Source organism: Anomaloglossus baeobatrachus, chromosome 1 (genome assembly GCF_048569485.1).
Source record: "Anomaloglossus baeobatrachus isolate aAnoBae1 chromosome 1, aAnoBae1.hap1, whole genome shotgun sequence".
NCBI lineage: Eukaryota > Metazoa > Chordata > Amphibia > Anura > Aromobatidae > Anomaloglossus > Anomaloglossus baeobatrachus.
The window spans coordinates 919,224,014-919,240,541 of record NC_134353.1 but is presented as its reverse complement, the minus strand read 5'-3'; the positions used below and the strand labels follow the sequence as shown (position 1 = coordinate 919,240,541).

The window sequence follows — 16,528 nt, the reverse complement described above, 5'->3', positions numbered from 1 at the left end:
TGACTTTCGAAAATGTGCAGACAGGCGGCGAACTTTTACCAGCAGATCAGACAGCTCTGGGTATGACTTTAGAAACCGCTGAACCACGAGGTTGAGCACATGGGCCACGCATGGAACATGTGTCAGCTGGCCTCGCCTCAAAGCCGCCACCAGGTTCCGGCCATTGTCACACACGACCTTTCCTGGCTTTAGGTTCAGAGGTGTGAGCCAGTGATCTGCCTGCTGTTTCAGAGCTGTCCACACCTCTTCTGCATTGTGGGGTTTGTCACCTATGCAGATTAGCTTCAGCACAGCCTGTTGCCGCTTCGCCGAGGCAGTGCTGCAGTGCTTCCAGCTTGGGACTGGTGTGGAGGGTAAAGTGGATGAGGATGCGCAGGAGGAGGAGGAGGCTGAAGAGCATGATATTCCGGAGCTGTAGAGTGTGGGTGAAACCCTGACTGAGGTAGGGCCTGCAAACCTTGGTGTGGGAAGGACGTGTTCCGTCCCTCGCTCAGACTGGGTCCCAGCTTCCACAATATTAACCCAGTGTGCCGTCAACGAGATGTAGCGGCCTTGCCCACAAGCACTTGTCCACGTGTCTGTGGTTAGGTGGACTTTGGGTGAAACAGCGTTGTTCAGGGCACGTGTGATGTTTTGTGACACGTGGTTATGCAATGCGGGGACGGCACACCGGGAGAAATAGTGGCGGCTGGGGACCGAGTAACGTGGGACAGCTGCCGCCATCAGGTCGCGGAATGCTTCTGTCTCCACCAGCCTAAAAGGCAACATTTCCAGCGCAAGCAGTCGCGAAATGTTAGCATTTAGAACTGTGGCATGTGGGGAGTTGGCAGTGTATTTTCGCCTGCGTTCAAAGGTTTGCTGAATGGATAACTGAACGCTGCGCTGGGACAAGGACGTGCTTGATGATGGTGTTATTTCTGCGTAGGCAACTGCAGGTGCAGGACCGGAGGAGGCTTGTTCGCAGGCAGCATGGACAGGGGATTGGCTCGCATGCACAACAAGCGAAGACGTAGCAGTGACATCAGCAAGCACTGCTCCTCGACTCTGTTGTACTTCCCACAAAGTCGGGTGCTTGGCTGACATGTGCCTGATCATGCTGGTGGTGGTCAGGCTGCTAGTTTTGGTACCCCTGCTAATGCTGGCATGGCAGGTGTTGCAAATGGCCTTTTTAGAATCATCTGGAGCCAACTTAAAAAACTGCCAGACTCGGGAGGACCTAACATTTGTACAGGCACCTTGTGTCGTGTTGTTGTTCCGGGGAACGGTTGCCTGACTTCTGCCTGGAGCCACCACCCTGCTTCTTACTGCCTGTTGGGATGCTACGCCTCCCTCCCCCTGTGCACTGCTGTCCTCGCTCTGCATATCCTCCTGCCAGGTTGGGTCAGTTACTGGATCATCCACCACGTCGTCTTCCTCTTCCGCACCCTGCTCCTCCTCCTGACTTCCTGACAATTGTGTCTCATGATCGTCCACCCCTTGTTGAGACACGTTGCCAACTTCGTGAGAACGTGGCTGCTCAAATATTTTGGCATCTGTACATACGATCTCCTCATGACCCACTTCAACATCAGCTGGCGAGAGGCCAGAAGTGGGAATGGAAACGTGAACAGCTCTTCCGAGTGTCCAAGTGTGGGATCAGTAATGTCCGAGGACGTGTACTCAGCCTTGTGGTAGGAAGGAGGATCAGGTTCTGAAATGTGCGGTGCAGTATCACGGTTACTGACACTTGACCGTGTGTAAGACAGAGTGTTTGTGGTGGTGGCAATCTGACTGGAAGCATTATCCGCTATCCAACTAACAACCTGTTGACACTGGTCTTGGTTCAAGAGCGGTGTACTGCTGCGGTCCCCAAGAATTTGGGACAGGACGTGCGAGCGAGTAGATGTGGCCCTTTGTTGTGGCGAAATTAGAGCTTGCCCACGACCTCGGCCTCTGCCTGCACCACCATCACGTCCACTTCCTTGTTCGTTGCCAACGCCCTTGCGCATTTTGCAATGCTGTGCTGACGTGTATTCACTAGACTTGTGCGTTATATCCAAGTTTGTGCAAAACGCACACAAGTGCACCTGTACGCTGCCACCGACAGGCACACACGTGCGGTTTTTAAATGCAAGCACGGACGCACTAAGAACCTCAGGTTTTTAGGAGCGACAATTACTGAGAAGTCTGACACTATCAGACACTGCTGACTGACGTGTATTATTCACTAGACTTGTGCGTTATATACTAGTTTGTGCAAAACGTGCACCTGTACGCTGCCACCGACAGGCACACACGTGCGGTTTTTAAATGCAAGCACGGACGCACTAAGAACCTAACAGGTTTTTAGGAGCGACAATTACTGAGAAGTCTGACACTATCAGGACTGTTTTAGACTGTGTACACCAGCCCCAGATATGATGAAGGCTGGTATATGGTCACCACTAGGAATGGCTATATACCCTGCCTGCCTGCCTGTATACTGCTACAATAGTCCTGACAAGGACTCTTCTGGTCACTAGCCTGTATTCCGACCTGGCTATACCCTGCCTGTATACAGCAACAATAGTCCTGAGAAGGACTCTGCTACTGTACTCCGACCTGGCTATACCCTGCCTGCCTGTATACAACTAGAATAGTCCTGAGAAGGACTTCTGGTCACACTGTTTGCAGCCCTGCTACGGAAATAACTATAAAGGGCCGCAAACCTTTCCCTGAAGCAGCAACACTCTCCCTGCACTGACTGTCTGGATGGCTGTGAGCAGAGCACAGCGCGCCCGCCGGTATAAAGGCTCGGTCACGCTGTGCAGGCCGGCCAATCACTGCAATTCCACAACTAACAGGGCTGTGGCATTGCAGTGGTCTGCCAGCCAATCCCTGAATGAGGGCTGGCTCTCAAATGAGCGCCAACGTGCAGGGATGAAGACCACGAGTACAGCACGAGTATCGTGAGATTACTCGGTCCCCGCCGAGTAGCCCGAGTACAGTGATAGTCGTGCGAGTACCGAGTAGTAACAAGCATACTCGCTCATCACTAATGGGCACCCTTATCAATTTCTTGATTTGAACACTCCTAACTACTTTTTACTGACTTACTGAAGCACTAAATTGGTTTTCTAACCTCATTGAGCTTTGAACATAGACAGGTGTATTCAATCATGAGAAAAGGTATTTAAGGTGGCCACTTGCAAGTTGTTCTCCTATTTGAATCTCCTATGAAGAGTGGCATTATGGCTCCTCAAAACAACTCTCAAATGATCTGAAAACAAAAATTATTCAACATAGTTGTTCAGGGGAAGGATACAAAAAGTTGTCTCAGAGATTTAAACTGTCAGTTTCTACTGTGAGGAACATAGTAAGGAAATTGATAGGTACAGTTCTTGCTAAGCCCAGAAGTGGCAGGCCAAGAAAAATATCTGAAAGGCAGAGAAGAAGAATGGTGAGAACAGTCAAGGACAATCCACAAACCACCTCAAAAGACCTGCAGCATCATCTTGCTGCAGATGGTGTCAATGTGCATCGGTCAACAATACAGCGCACTTTGCACAAGGAGAAGCTGTATGGGAGAGTTATGCGAAAGAAGCCGTTTCTGCAAGCACGCCACAAACAGTCGCCTGAGGTATGCAAAAACACATTTGGACAAGCCAGTTACATTTTGGAAGACGGTCCTGTGGACTATGAAACAAAGATTGAGTTGTTTGGTCATACAAAAACGCGTTATGCATGGAGGCAAAAAAACACGGCATTCCAAGAAAAGCACTTGCTACCCACAGTAAAATTTGGTTCCATCATGCTTTGGGGCTGTGTGGCCAATGCCAGCGCCGGGAATCTTGTTAAAGTCGAGGGTCGCATGGATTCAACTCAGTATCAGCAGATTCTTGACAATAATGTGCAAGAATCAGTGGCAAAGTTGAAGTTACGCAGGGGATGGATATTTCAGCAAGACAATGATCCAAAACACCGCTCCAAATCTACTCAGGCATTCATGCAGAGGAACAATTACAATGTTCTGGAATGGCCATCCCAGTCCCCAGACCTGAATATCATTGAACATCTGTGGGATGATTTGAAGTGTGCTGTCCATGCTCGGCGACCATCAAACTTAACTGAACTGGAATTGTTTTGTAAACAGGAATGGTCAAATATACCTTCATCCAGGATCTAGGAACTCATTAAAAGCTACAGGAAGCGACTAGAGGCTGTGATTTTTGCAAAAGGAGGATCTACAAAATATTAATGTCACGTTTATGTTGAGGTGCCCATACTTTTGCACCTGTCAAATTTTGTTTAAATGCGGATTGCACATTTTCTGTTAGTACAATAAACCTCATTTCAATCCAGAAATATTACTCAGTCCATCAGTTATTAGATATATGAAACTGAAATAGCTGTTGCAAAAACCCAAATTGTTATAAAGAAAAAAGGTTAACATTAATAGGGGTGCCCAAACGTTTTCATATAACTGTACATTAGAGATATTTTTAATATTAGGAAGCCTGCAGCAGCCTCACTCACGTCCCCTGCTTGTCTCCAGTTCAGCTCCTTCCAGCATGTGGCTGTGCAGGCCGCACTCTGTGATGGCCGTCACCATCACTAACAGACGTGGCCACGCATAGTATACACTGATACTGCTGCATATACATCACAGGAGGGGCTGGGGGCTACAATTTATACATCCCAGGAGGGTCTGGGGGATGCAAAATATACATCACAGGAGGGGCTGGGGGCTACAGTATATAAATCCCAGGAGGGGCTGGGGCTACTGTATATAAATCTCAAGAGGGGTTGGGACCTACAATATATACATCCCAGGAAGGACTGGGGCTGCAAAATATACATCCCAGGAGGGAAGGGGGGCTGCAGTATATACATCACATGAGGGGCTGGGGGCTACAGTATATACAGTACAGGAGGGCCTGGGGGCTACAATTTATACATCCCAGGAGGGTCTGGGGACTGCAAAATATACATCATAGAAGGGGCTGGGGGATACGGAATATATGTCGCGGGCGGAGGGGACGCGCTCACCACGCTCGGGTCTGGGGCTTCTGCTGCTGCTGCTCGGTGGCTCGAGCGGTGGACCGGACCCGGGGACTCGAGCAGCGCTCCTCACCCGTGAGTGAAAGGGGGGGTGGTTTGGTTAGGGAGATTGTTCGTGATGCCACCCACGGGTCGTGGTGATAATGGCACCACCGCTGCTGGTAACGGGGATCCCGGGAGAGATGGTAGGGTGCAGCTGAGATGTTGTCCCCTCCGTGGGTGGGGTGTTTGGCGTTCCCGGGGCCCGGTGGTGGTGACGGGGAGGCTGGATGGCTGGGGTGCAGGGACTGCGCGGCGCGATGCCGGACGACATTGCTGTACTTGTCGCGGGTGGGGAGGACGCCGTCGCTGCTGCGCTCTCGCTAATGCTTGGGTCCGGCGCTGCTGCGGCTGCTGCTGCTCGGTGGCTCGAGCGGTGGGCCGGATCCGGGGACTCGAGCGGCGCTCCTCGCCCGTGAGTGAAAGGGGTGGTTGGTTTGGGGGATTTAGTCCGTGACGCCACCCACGGGTCGTGGTGAAGATAGGCACCACCGCTGCTGATGACGGGGATCCCGGGAGCGATGGTAAGGAGCAGCTGGGATGTTGTTTTTCCCCTCCGTGGGTAGGGGTCGGTGGTCCCGGGGCCCGGTGATGTTGTGGGGAGGAGGCAGGGTCAGTGAGGTGCAGGGTTGCAGGGACAGCGCGGCGCGGTGCCGGATGGCACGGGTGTACTCACTCAGCAAGAAAGGTACAAAGTCCTCGGTAAACCAAACGGCTGGATGGACGGGTCCCACAGCTGGCTGCAGTGCTTCTCCCCGAACAGGTGATGGCGGCTGTCTTTCCCTGCACCTTAATGTTCTCTTTCTGACTACTATGGATTCCCAACGGTAGTCCGCTCCCCGGTGTATGGGTACCGGAGGAGCCTGTTTGCCCGCAGACACTGGCCCTTGGGTCTCTAGCCTTAGGCGGTAGCTGTATACTCTCACGGTGTGGGCTGTTGCCTTCAATCGGGACTTTTGCTGTTGTGAAACCCCTGGGGTTCCAGTCACATTCGGATCTGACTATTGTCGGCGGCTCCAAGCCTGGTCGGGGTCCGATGGCCCTGCCTGTGTGTGCTGGCTTCACTTCGCTCCCCGGTCGGTACCGGCGGGCCGTCGCCCGTCCCCAATGCTACGGTTCCACGTTGCTCCACCACTCCTGCAGACGGCCACCACCATCTGCCAACCTTGCTGTTAGTGCCTGGGCCACAAACCCAGACACCCAAGTGCTTGCTCCTCTCTCTTCAACTCCTAAACTCTAACTGACACTTTTCCCGCCTGCAGGCCTGTTAACTCCTCGGTGGGTGGGGCCAACCGCTTGGCTCCGCCCCACCTGGTGTGGTCATCAGACACTGGAGGGAGGCAACAAGGATTTTTGTTTGGCTGGTGTCCCTGTCTAATGGGGGTGGGAGGGGGTGTTTGTGTGTTATCTGTGACGACCTGGCTAGGCCAGGGCGCCACATACTCACTCAGACAATCACTGACAGAGTCTCTGGTAAACCAAAACGGCCGGATGGACGGGTACCGCAGCCGTCTGCAATGTTGTTGTTGTGCTCTCCCCGGACGGCTGATGGTGGCTGTCTTTCCCTGCACCTTTGAAAATGTTCTTGACTCCTGTGGTTGCCCACCGGTAGTCCGCTCCCCGGCGTATAGGTGCCGTAGGAGCCCGTTTTGCCCGCAGGCGCTGGCCCTTGGATCTATAGCCTGTGGCGGTGGCTGTATATCCTCTCTGGATGGACGGTTGCCTTCAATCGGGACTTAGTAGTTGAGAAACCCCTGGGGTTCCTGTCACATTCGGATTTGACTATTGACGGCGGCTCCAAGCCTGGTCAGGGTCCGATGGCCCTGCCTGTGTGCTTAGCTTCACTCCGTTCCCCGGTCCGTTACTGGCGGGTCGACGCCCGACCCCGGTCCTTACGGCTCCACTAACTCCTGCAGACGGCCACCACCGTCTGCCAACCTAGCTGTCAGTGTCTGGGCTCCAACCCAGACACCTAAGTATTCACTCCTCTCACGTTCGCCTCCAAGACTGAACTGCACTTTTCCCGCCTCCAGGCCTGTGAACTCCTCGGTGGGTGGGGCCAACCGCCTGGCTCCGCCCCATCTGGTGTGGACATAAGACTCTGGAGGGAGGCAACAAGGGTTTTGTGTTTGGCTGCTGTAACTGTCTAGGGTGGGGGTGTGTATGTTGGTATGTTTGTGACTACCTGGCTAGTCCAGGGCGTCACATATATATCACAGGAGGGGTTGGGAGCTACAGTATATAAATCCCAGGAGGGGCTGAGGATACAGTATATAAATCACAAGAGGGGTTGGGAGCTACAATATATACATCCCAGGAGGGGCTGAGGGCTACAGTATATACATCACAGGAGAGGTTAGGACATATACTTTACTGCACAGGCAAGAAAGAGTAAAAGTGTTGAAATCAATGCCCTGTAAATAATTGAAAATGCTGCATAATATTTAGAATAATGTTGAGTTGGGGTGAGCATCTGGGCAACAGCACTGGGTATGGCCAGGACTCCAAAAGGTTTATGCATTTCACAGTGCTCAAGGGTTTCTATGTTGTGATGTAAAATATGTAAAAGTTTGCAATGTTTATGTGATGGTGCCTCCCATAAAGGGAAGAATGTTGATGTTTAATGCATAACCAAATTTTTGCGGTTTTCTACTGTAATGTTTTCTTTGCATCCCATGGATGTGCTGGGATTCGCTGTGGGGGTGTGTGGCACCCCTACAGCTTCATGCGCCACAGGGTACTGTGCCTCAGCCGAGGTGCAGCATTCATCCCGGATACAGAGGAGGCAATCACCGGTAAAGCACCACAATTCATTCAACACACAGCTTAGTTGACATTACTACTGGGACTGGGCTAGGGCAGGTGCTGGGGGTGGCCATCACAAGATATGGGACCTCCTGCCGGCTAGTTTAGCAACCCGGGAGGCGGGACAACCTTGGGGAGAAGTAAGGAGTCGCATTACACATAGTCAGTCAAATCGGGACCACGGTCCAGGCAACGGCAGACAACAGAAGGGAAAGTGCAGCAAGGGACCTGCGGTCTGGAGCTGGTAGCTTGACCTGGGTTCTTAGGAGTAAGGGGGATCCTAGGGTTCGTGGAGAATGCAGCTGGCATCCGCAATTTCACGGCCCAGGAGCTGGGGTGAAGGAAACAACAACAGAAAGGACACACAGAAGGGACACTGGCTGTGACCTCCGAACTGGCTGGAGCCCATAAGAGCGGAGCCTGGCACTCCAAAGGCGGTGACAGCTCAGTGAGTAAAGACCTTTGACTGCAGCCTATGTGTCGTCCCATCCCAACCGGCGCTGGCGACAGGGGCAGGGAACTTAAATTTAAAGCACCACTCCAACAGTAAATATTAAAAAAAAAAGGCTGAAGTGGTGCTTTAAATGAAGGGTCGTAGCAGTGAGTATATCTAGAAAGCAGCAGCATTTCCACCTCTCTTCTCCCACAGTGGGGTAAGTCAGAGTGATCGCCTGTAAACCCTGCAGAATTAATATGCACCCAACTACCAGTCTCCTCTGTGGAATACAATAGAAACAATTCCAAGTAGGCTCCCCACCTCTCACTGCTGATATCCCCCTTGCATGAATAAAACCCGCAAATAGTTCAGATCAATTAATTTGGTGTCCCCCACCACCTTTATGTTAAAGACAGCGGTGGTGGGGGACTAAGCAGATAAAGATTTGGAAGGCGACTGCCAGCTCCCGAGCTGCGCTATAAAACAGCAAGTCTGCTTTGGGATCTACCAAAACTGCTCCCACTCAGTGTCCTGTCTTGATACATCATTGTGAACTATAGGATCTGTTTTCTTTAACCTTTCCAACATGATATGGAATTCCACACAGCTATAAGGCTTGCATGGTGGTGGTCCAATTTTCAATACATTTTTGAATAGGTAAAATGGGGAACTCCATTTTATTGGTCTTCAATATAATTGAAATCCATTTTTTCCCATTTATCAGGTGAAGGACCCTTTCCAGGAGTTGTTGACATGTTTGGAGGTATTGGTGGCCTTCTAGAGTTCCGTAGTAGCCTCTTGGCCAGCCGTGGTTTTGCCTCTCTTGCTCTGGCTTTTTTTGCTTATGATGATTTGCCTAGTTCCCTTGGTGAAATGGATTTAAAATATTTTGAAGAAGCCGCTCAGTTTCTATGTGATCATCCAAAAGTAAGTTCGACTCTTACTTATAAACATGTCAGCAAACCTTAAGCGTTATGGTCTCCTTAGAAGAGTCAACATGTGAATGAAAGGTCATTCCCTCAATCGTAGATCAGTAGCTTACAAACCTGAAATATATGAAGTTGTCAAATGCAATTCATTTACAAAAGTGCTCACTGTTCCACCCCTCTTAAAACCTGCATGTCAGAAGGTGTCGCCCATGGATACGTCCTGTAGTTCTTCAAGGTCGCACATGCTCAGTAGACACCTGCTATTCTATGGTTCTTACTTTACAATGGTGTATGTGTGATTGCGCTATTCTCACTACACAATGGGCACTGCCCACCTGCTGCTGTGTTGAAGTAGTTCTCACTTCAATTAAAAGGTTTTGGAATTCATTGTACGACACCAGTGAAAATTAAAGAAATACACAGGTATGTGATTTCCAAAGCTCTCCAAAATTTTAATGAGCATCATCTCTTTTATAGTCCTCAGAAATATAGACGAACCATGCATACATTTTGGCGTTTTTTACATTATACCAGATAGTAGAATACATAACTGCATAGTAAATGCAGACACTCCTGTTGTGTGGGTGGCAGGGGGCCATAGTCGTGGGCAGAGGTTAGTCCCTGCTTCCAGGCAGCTCCTCTCTTCGATGCTGTACTCCTGCCACCTCCACAGTGCAACCAAGGACACCACAGCTTCTCCTCCTCAGGACAAATTCAGACATGAAGTCCAGGATAATATTTAACACTTCTTTACTGAATAACTCGCTCAGTTTCTGTGACACATAGCTTGATCGTTACAGGCATGTTACGGTTTGGTTTCTTTTCACATTTTCCTGCACACTGCTCCCTCCTGCACTTCTCTACATCTACTATAGGACTGTCTTCCTCTCCGGCAACACCACAATGGCAGCTAGCAAATTCATGGAGTACCACATGGCTCTAGCCGCGTCCCCTCCCACAGGGATTCATTTCACCACCGGACGGAGTTCCTTCACCACTGTCTCTGTGATGACTCGTTCTCCCAGGTCTATGCTCCCTCACACCTTGACCGGTCCTATTGGAGTCAATTGCTTCCTGGAAATTCCACTAGAATCAAGGCCCACAGCTTCAGGACTGGTCCGTGCCTATTTCTACACCCGGCTACTGAAGAGTTTCCTTTGTCCACTTGATCTGGGTTTCCTGGGGTGACCCTGAGGGTCTGGCCAAATTACTCTGGACTTCTCTAACTATACCTCCCTCAGGTACAGCTCCTTCTCTCTACTCAATGGTGTCCATATCTGACTAATCCCAACTGTCAACTCCCTATTGCTGGGCAGATTTAACCTTTAAATGTTTCAGCCCTGTTCCTCATCCGAACCCCAAGCTAAGGGACCAGGGAGCAGTGACACCTTGTGGTGCCTGAAAAAAACATGCAAGATTTCTGGCTCTCACAGAATTGGAACTTCTTTCTTTAAGAGACTCCTCTATCTTCTACTCATTACCTATTGTAATGGCACCTGTTATCAGTATAAAAGACACCTGTCCTCAAACAGTCACCCTCCAAACTCCACTATGGTGAAGATCAAAGAGCTGTCGAAGGACACCAGAAACAAAATTATAGCACTGCACCAGGCTGGGAAGACTGAATCTGCAATAGGCAAGCAGCTTGGTGTGATGAAATCAACTGTCGGAGCAATAATAAGAAAATGGAAGACATATAAGACCACTGATAATCTCCCTCGATCTGGGGCTTCACACAAGATCTCACCCCATGGGGTCAAAATAATCACAAGAACAGTGAGCAAAAATCCAAGAACCACACGGGGGGACCTAGTGAATGACCTGCATAGAGCTAGGACCACCATACATACACTCAGCTTTAGGAAAACAGACAAGATCCAGCACTCGTGTTCAATGTGTATAAAACTTGACTTTTACTTATATTCCATTAAAAATCCGATGTCAATCACATGAAAGATGAGATGTGGTGATGGTACGCGTTTCGAGCTGACACGCTCTTAATCTCAATCATGGATTGAGATTAAGAGCGTGTCAGCTCGAAACGCGTACCATCACCACATCTCATCTTTCATGGGGATTTTATATCCTGGATGTGATTGACATCGGTTTTGTAATGGAATATAAATAAAAGTCAAGTTTTATACACATTGAACACGAGTGCTGGATCTTCTCTGTTTTCCTGGAATTTTTGGCCGGGTCGGCTATCTCCGAGCACCTGTTCTCTATTGGAGTCTGCAAGACCTGGTTGAGCTGATTTTTTGTTTCTTGTTCCTTATACTCAGCTTTGTATGTTAGACAAATTAGAGACTGGGAAGAAATCTAACAGCAAATGGCACAAGTCCTGTTAACCTTTTTTATCTAGTGGTGCCAGCCCCTCCCTCTTGCCTTTTCTACCAAATGATGCATTACACTATACCCATTAATACCCACTAAACTCATTTATATGAGACTTGAATGTGTAATACAGGATAGGAAATATCCTTAAGAGAGAAACACTCTTTATTCATCTTTTCACTAGACTAGGGGACCCGACCCTCAGAACTCCCAAAAAGTGTGTGACGCTAGTCACTACAAAGGCTAGGTTGACACAGAATACAAAGCTAGTCACTCCATAGACTTAAGGGGGCTTTACACGCTACAATATCGTTAATGTTTTATCGTCGGGGTCACGTCGTTAGTGACGCACATCCGGCGGCATTAACGTTATCGCAGCATGTGACACTTATGAGCGATTTTGAATCGCTGCAAAAACGTTCAAAATCGCTCATCGGTGACATGCCCCCCTATTCTCTAAAATCGCTGCTGCTGCAGCTAGCGATGTAGTTTCTCGTTGCTGTGGCAGCACACATCGCTATGTGTGACGCCGCAGGAACGAGGAACCTCTCCTTACCTGCCGCCGGCCGCAATGTGGAAGGAAGGAGGTGGGCGGGATGTTACGTCCCGCTCATCTCCACCCCTCCGCTTCTATTGGGCGGCCGCTTAGTGACGTCGCTGTGACGCCGCACGGACCGCCCCCTTAGAAAAGAGGGGGTTTGTCGGTCACAGAGACGTCGCTAGGCAGGTAAGTAGTGTGACGGGTCTGGGCGATGTTGTGCGGCACGGGCAGCGATTTGCCTGTGTCGCACAACCGATGGGGGCGGGAACGCACGCTAGCGATATCGGTACCGATATCGCAGCTTGTAAAGCGGCCTTTAGTTGTGCACAGTCACCACTTACAGGAATGGGGGCAACAGGGATGTCAGGAAATCCGGGGTCAGTTCCAGTAATGTTTGCAGTATTTAGAGGGAGTAGATAAAGACGTAGTCATAGTGTGGCGCCCTGGACAAGCCAGGACGTCACAGGTACTACGCCAACACACCCCACACCCCGGTTAGGCACACTGAAGCCAAACAAAAATCCTTGTTGCCTTCTTCCAGGGGCTGATGTCCACACCAGGGGATGGGCCAGGCGGTTTGTCCCGCCCACCGAGGAGTACACAGTCCTGGAGGCGGGAAAAGGAGTCAGTTTAGTTTTGGAGTTCAGGAGAAGTAGTAGCAGAGCAGTCTGACAGCGTCCGGGTGTGTGGCCTGGACGGAACAGCAAGGTTAGCAGACGGTGGTGACCGTCTGCAGGAGAGGCCGATTAAAGTGAGCCGTAAGGACCGTGGACGGGTGGTGGCCCGGCGGTACCGGACCGGTGAACAAAGAGAAGCCACCACCAACCGGCAGGGCTTACGGACCCCGACAAGGCTAGGAGTCGCCGTTGAAATTGTCAAATCCATTAGCAAAGGGAACCTCCGGGGTTTCCCAGCAGTCAAGACCCGATTGAAGGCGACAGCTCAAACCGTAGAGGGAAACACAGTCACCGCCAAGGCTACAGTTCCCCGGGCCAGAGCCTGCGGGCAAAAGGGGCTCCTTCAGCACGCATCCAAGCTGGGGAGCGGGTTACCAGTGGGAACCCATTGGAACCGTGCACAAAACACAGGTGCAGGGAAAGGCAGTCACCATCAACCTGCCGGGAAGAGAGAAACACCGCAGCCGTCTGTGGGACTCGTCCATCCAGCCGTTTGTTTTACCGGAGACTTTGCATTCATCATTGGCTGAGTGAGTACCACCGTGCCATGCGGCACAGCGCTGCCCCCGCGACCCTGCACCTCACCAGGCCCCGTAACCCGCCTGCCATCCATACCTACCCCTCACCGGGCCCCGGGACAACCAACCCCCCTACCCACGGAGGGGAGAAACAACATCCAAGCTGCTCCCTGTCACCGCTCCCGGGATCCCCGTCCAGAGCAGCGGTGGTGTCACAACCTCACCACAACCGTGGGTGGCGTCACGGACAATATCGCTAACCCAAACCACCCCCTTTTCACTCACGGGTGAGGAACGCCGCTCGAGTCCCCGGGATCCGGCCCACCGCTCGAGCCACCACCGAGCAGCAGCAGCAGTAGCCAGACCCGAGCAGTGGGTGAGCGCAGCGTCCCCTCCTCCGCCCGCGACAATAGAACGGTCCAGGGTCAGGTTTTCCGGGAGATCACCGAGAGGATTAAGGGATAAAACAGAGGCGTATACAGGTCACGATCAAGGGGTCAAAAAATACAGGAGAATGATAACAAATACAGGGAACAGGCAAAAGAGTAATCAAGCAACAATCCAGGTCAGGCTGCTTTCACACTACGTCTTTTTAACATGCGTCCTGAACGTTTTTTTAACGCAGAAACGGATCCAGTGCAAATGCGTTTTCATTTCAATGCATTTGCAATGGACTCGCGTTAACATGCGTTCACCTGCGTTTACGTGCGTTATAGTGAGGATCCAGCGACTTGCAGTTTTTTAACATCTTTCAAAAACGCTACTTGTAGCATTTTTGAGCTGCGTCCAACTTCTGCAAATTGCTGGATCCTGACTAAACAGCACGCAAACGCATGTGAACGCTGGCATGCTGATAGGCAGGATCCTGCTTGCTCTACTGAGCATGCACAGAAGCCAGCCCCGTGATCAGTCTATCTCTCTCCTACCTCTCTGTCTCTCCCCCTCACTCTCCCCCACCTGAGAGCTGCGGACACTCGTAACCAAGGTAAACATCGGGTAACCACTTATCTTAGTTACCCGATGTTTACGTTGGTAACGTGTGCAGGGAGCCCGGCTCCTAGCAGCTGCAGACGCTAGTAACCAAAGTAAATATCGGGTATCCAAGCAAGTATACCCGATGTTTACCTTGGTTACGAGCCTCGCAGCTGTCAGATGCCGGCTCCCAGTCTGGCACGTTTAGTTCCCCTCACTCCCGATCACATGACTCCAATGCCCGCCCCTAAACATCCAGTGACAGGATCCTGCAAAGTAACACATGCGTTTGCATGCGTTTTTTGCTGTAAAAGCAGGATCCGCTTTTGCAGCAAAAAAACGTTCAGGACGCATGTTAAAAAGACGTAGTGTGAAAGCAGCCTCAGATAACAGAGATCAGAGCAGACACAGGAATGCAGGTCACACAGCACTTCAGACAGGATGTACGACTGGCAGCATCATGAGAGAGGCTGCTCAGCTAAGTAGCAGAGCAATCACTGGAAGTTGGAACACCTGACCAACAGAATCCCTCCAGAACAAGAATGGAAGACTGCTCTGAAGATCAGCATACTGACCCCTCAGCACAGCCAGGTATCAGTAACAGCATAACTACAATAGTGTCCCAGACGCACCGCACAGAAGGATCATGACATAGGGTTAATAAAAATTAGTTTTTTAATCTGGACATCCACTTTAAATCCATGTTAAAGGAGTTGTCCTACTGAGAATACTAGGCCACATGGACATTATGTAGACCTCTGTCTAGAATTTGCCCTCATAAACTGATTGGGACCACATATTACTTTGTCAGCCATTCACTTTAATGGTCGCTAAATGCCATATCATTACCATAAAACAGTAGCTTCATCAATGGCCAGAAATTTCTGTAGGTTGAATTTGACACTTTAACTGTCCCCCACATCATATACATATAGACATGTGAACCAATTTCACCATACATTTTATTTTTTAGGTGTCAAGTGATGGAGTTGGAGTGGTCGCTACATGTAAAGGAGCTGAGATGGCTTTAGCTATGGCGTCCTACCTGCCTCAGGTCGCTGCTACAGTATGCATCAATGGAACCAATGCCGTGAATGACAACAACCTAGTTTATGGTGATCTCCTTATCAAAGCCATACCTTACAAAATGGAAAGGATTCTGAGCACAGATTTTTTGTCCCTCAGTTTTACCAATGTAATGAATGATCCAAGAAAACCAGAATTCAAGGACTCTATACTTCCCCTGGAGAAAGCCAGAGGCCCCATCCTCTTTATGGTGGGAGAGAAAGACCAGCAATACAATAGTTTGTTCTTTGCTAGAGAAGCAAAATCCCGGGCAGAAAAGTATGGCAAGAAGGATGTATATGTGCAATGTTATCCAGGAGCGGGCCATCTTATAGAGCCTCCCGGTTCCCCTTTGTGTCCATTATCGAAAACTCCAAACCTATTGCTTCCTGTGACTTGGGGTGGAGAACTTTTGGCTCATTGTAGAGCGCAAGAAACTAGTTGGAAAGAGCTTCAAGAATTTCTCCGTACAAATATTAGGTGTTCTCGACGAAATAAATTATGAAAATCTTTATTCTTTGGGGGTGTATGTACTATCCTGCATCCTATGCACAAAGCTGACAATGAGGAGTATTGAAGTTTCCTTTACCTAGATTGGTTCACCCATGTACATGTCTATATGTAAAGGGCATCTGTGAATTGCTTAATTTGGCCCAAACCACAGGTAGAATGGTAGAGTTGGAAGGGACCTCAAGGGCCATCGAGTCCAACCCCCTGCAAGTGCAGGTTTTCTTAAATTACTTATCAATCTACACCCCACCTACTGTCTCCTCCCCAAAATCCTATAGATTGTAAGCCCGCAAGGGCAGGGCCCTCTTCCCTCTGTACTAGTCTGTCTACTGTAACTTGTGTATGTATTCTGTATGTAACCCCTTCTCATGTACAGCACCATGGAACGAATGGTGCTCTATAAATAAATAATAAATAATAATAATAATAAAATTATCCCAGCTATGTGTTTATCTAGTTTCCACTTGATTTCCATTGATGGAGAGCTCACTACCTCCCGTGATCGCCTGTTCCACTCTCTGACTGCCTTCACTGCTTCCCGTGGTCGCCTGTTCCACTCCCTGACTGCCCTCACTGCTTCCCGTGGTCGCCTGTTCCACTCCCTGACTGCCCTCGCTATTAGAAAGTTTTCCTAATGTCTAATCTGAATCTCCTTCCTTTCCTAATATAAAAGCAGACTGCAC

The 16,528-nt window shown here is 50.0% G+C and overlaps 1 protein-coding gene across 1 annotated transcript in view; it reads left to right on the top strand.

Moving 5' to 3' along the window:
* The window catches only part of LOC142302102 (acyl-coenzyme A amino acid N-acyltransferase 1-like), an 84,192-nt gene extending 67,912 nt beyond the window's left edge, over positions 1-16,280 (top strand). Inside the window, exons 3-4 of the mRNA XM_075343187.1 lie at positions 9,024-9,226; positions 15,244-16,280. Coding sequence (XP_075199302.1) covers positions 9,024-9,226; positions 15,244-15,840 — 800 coding nt within the window. The 3' untranslated portion in view covers positions 15,841-16,280. The remainder of the gene's footprint in view (positions 1-9,023; positions 9,227-15,243) is intronic.
* The last annotated feature ends 248 nt before the right edge of the window (positions 16,281-16,528 follow it).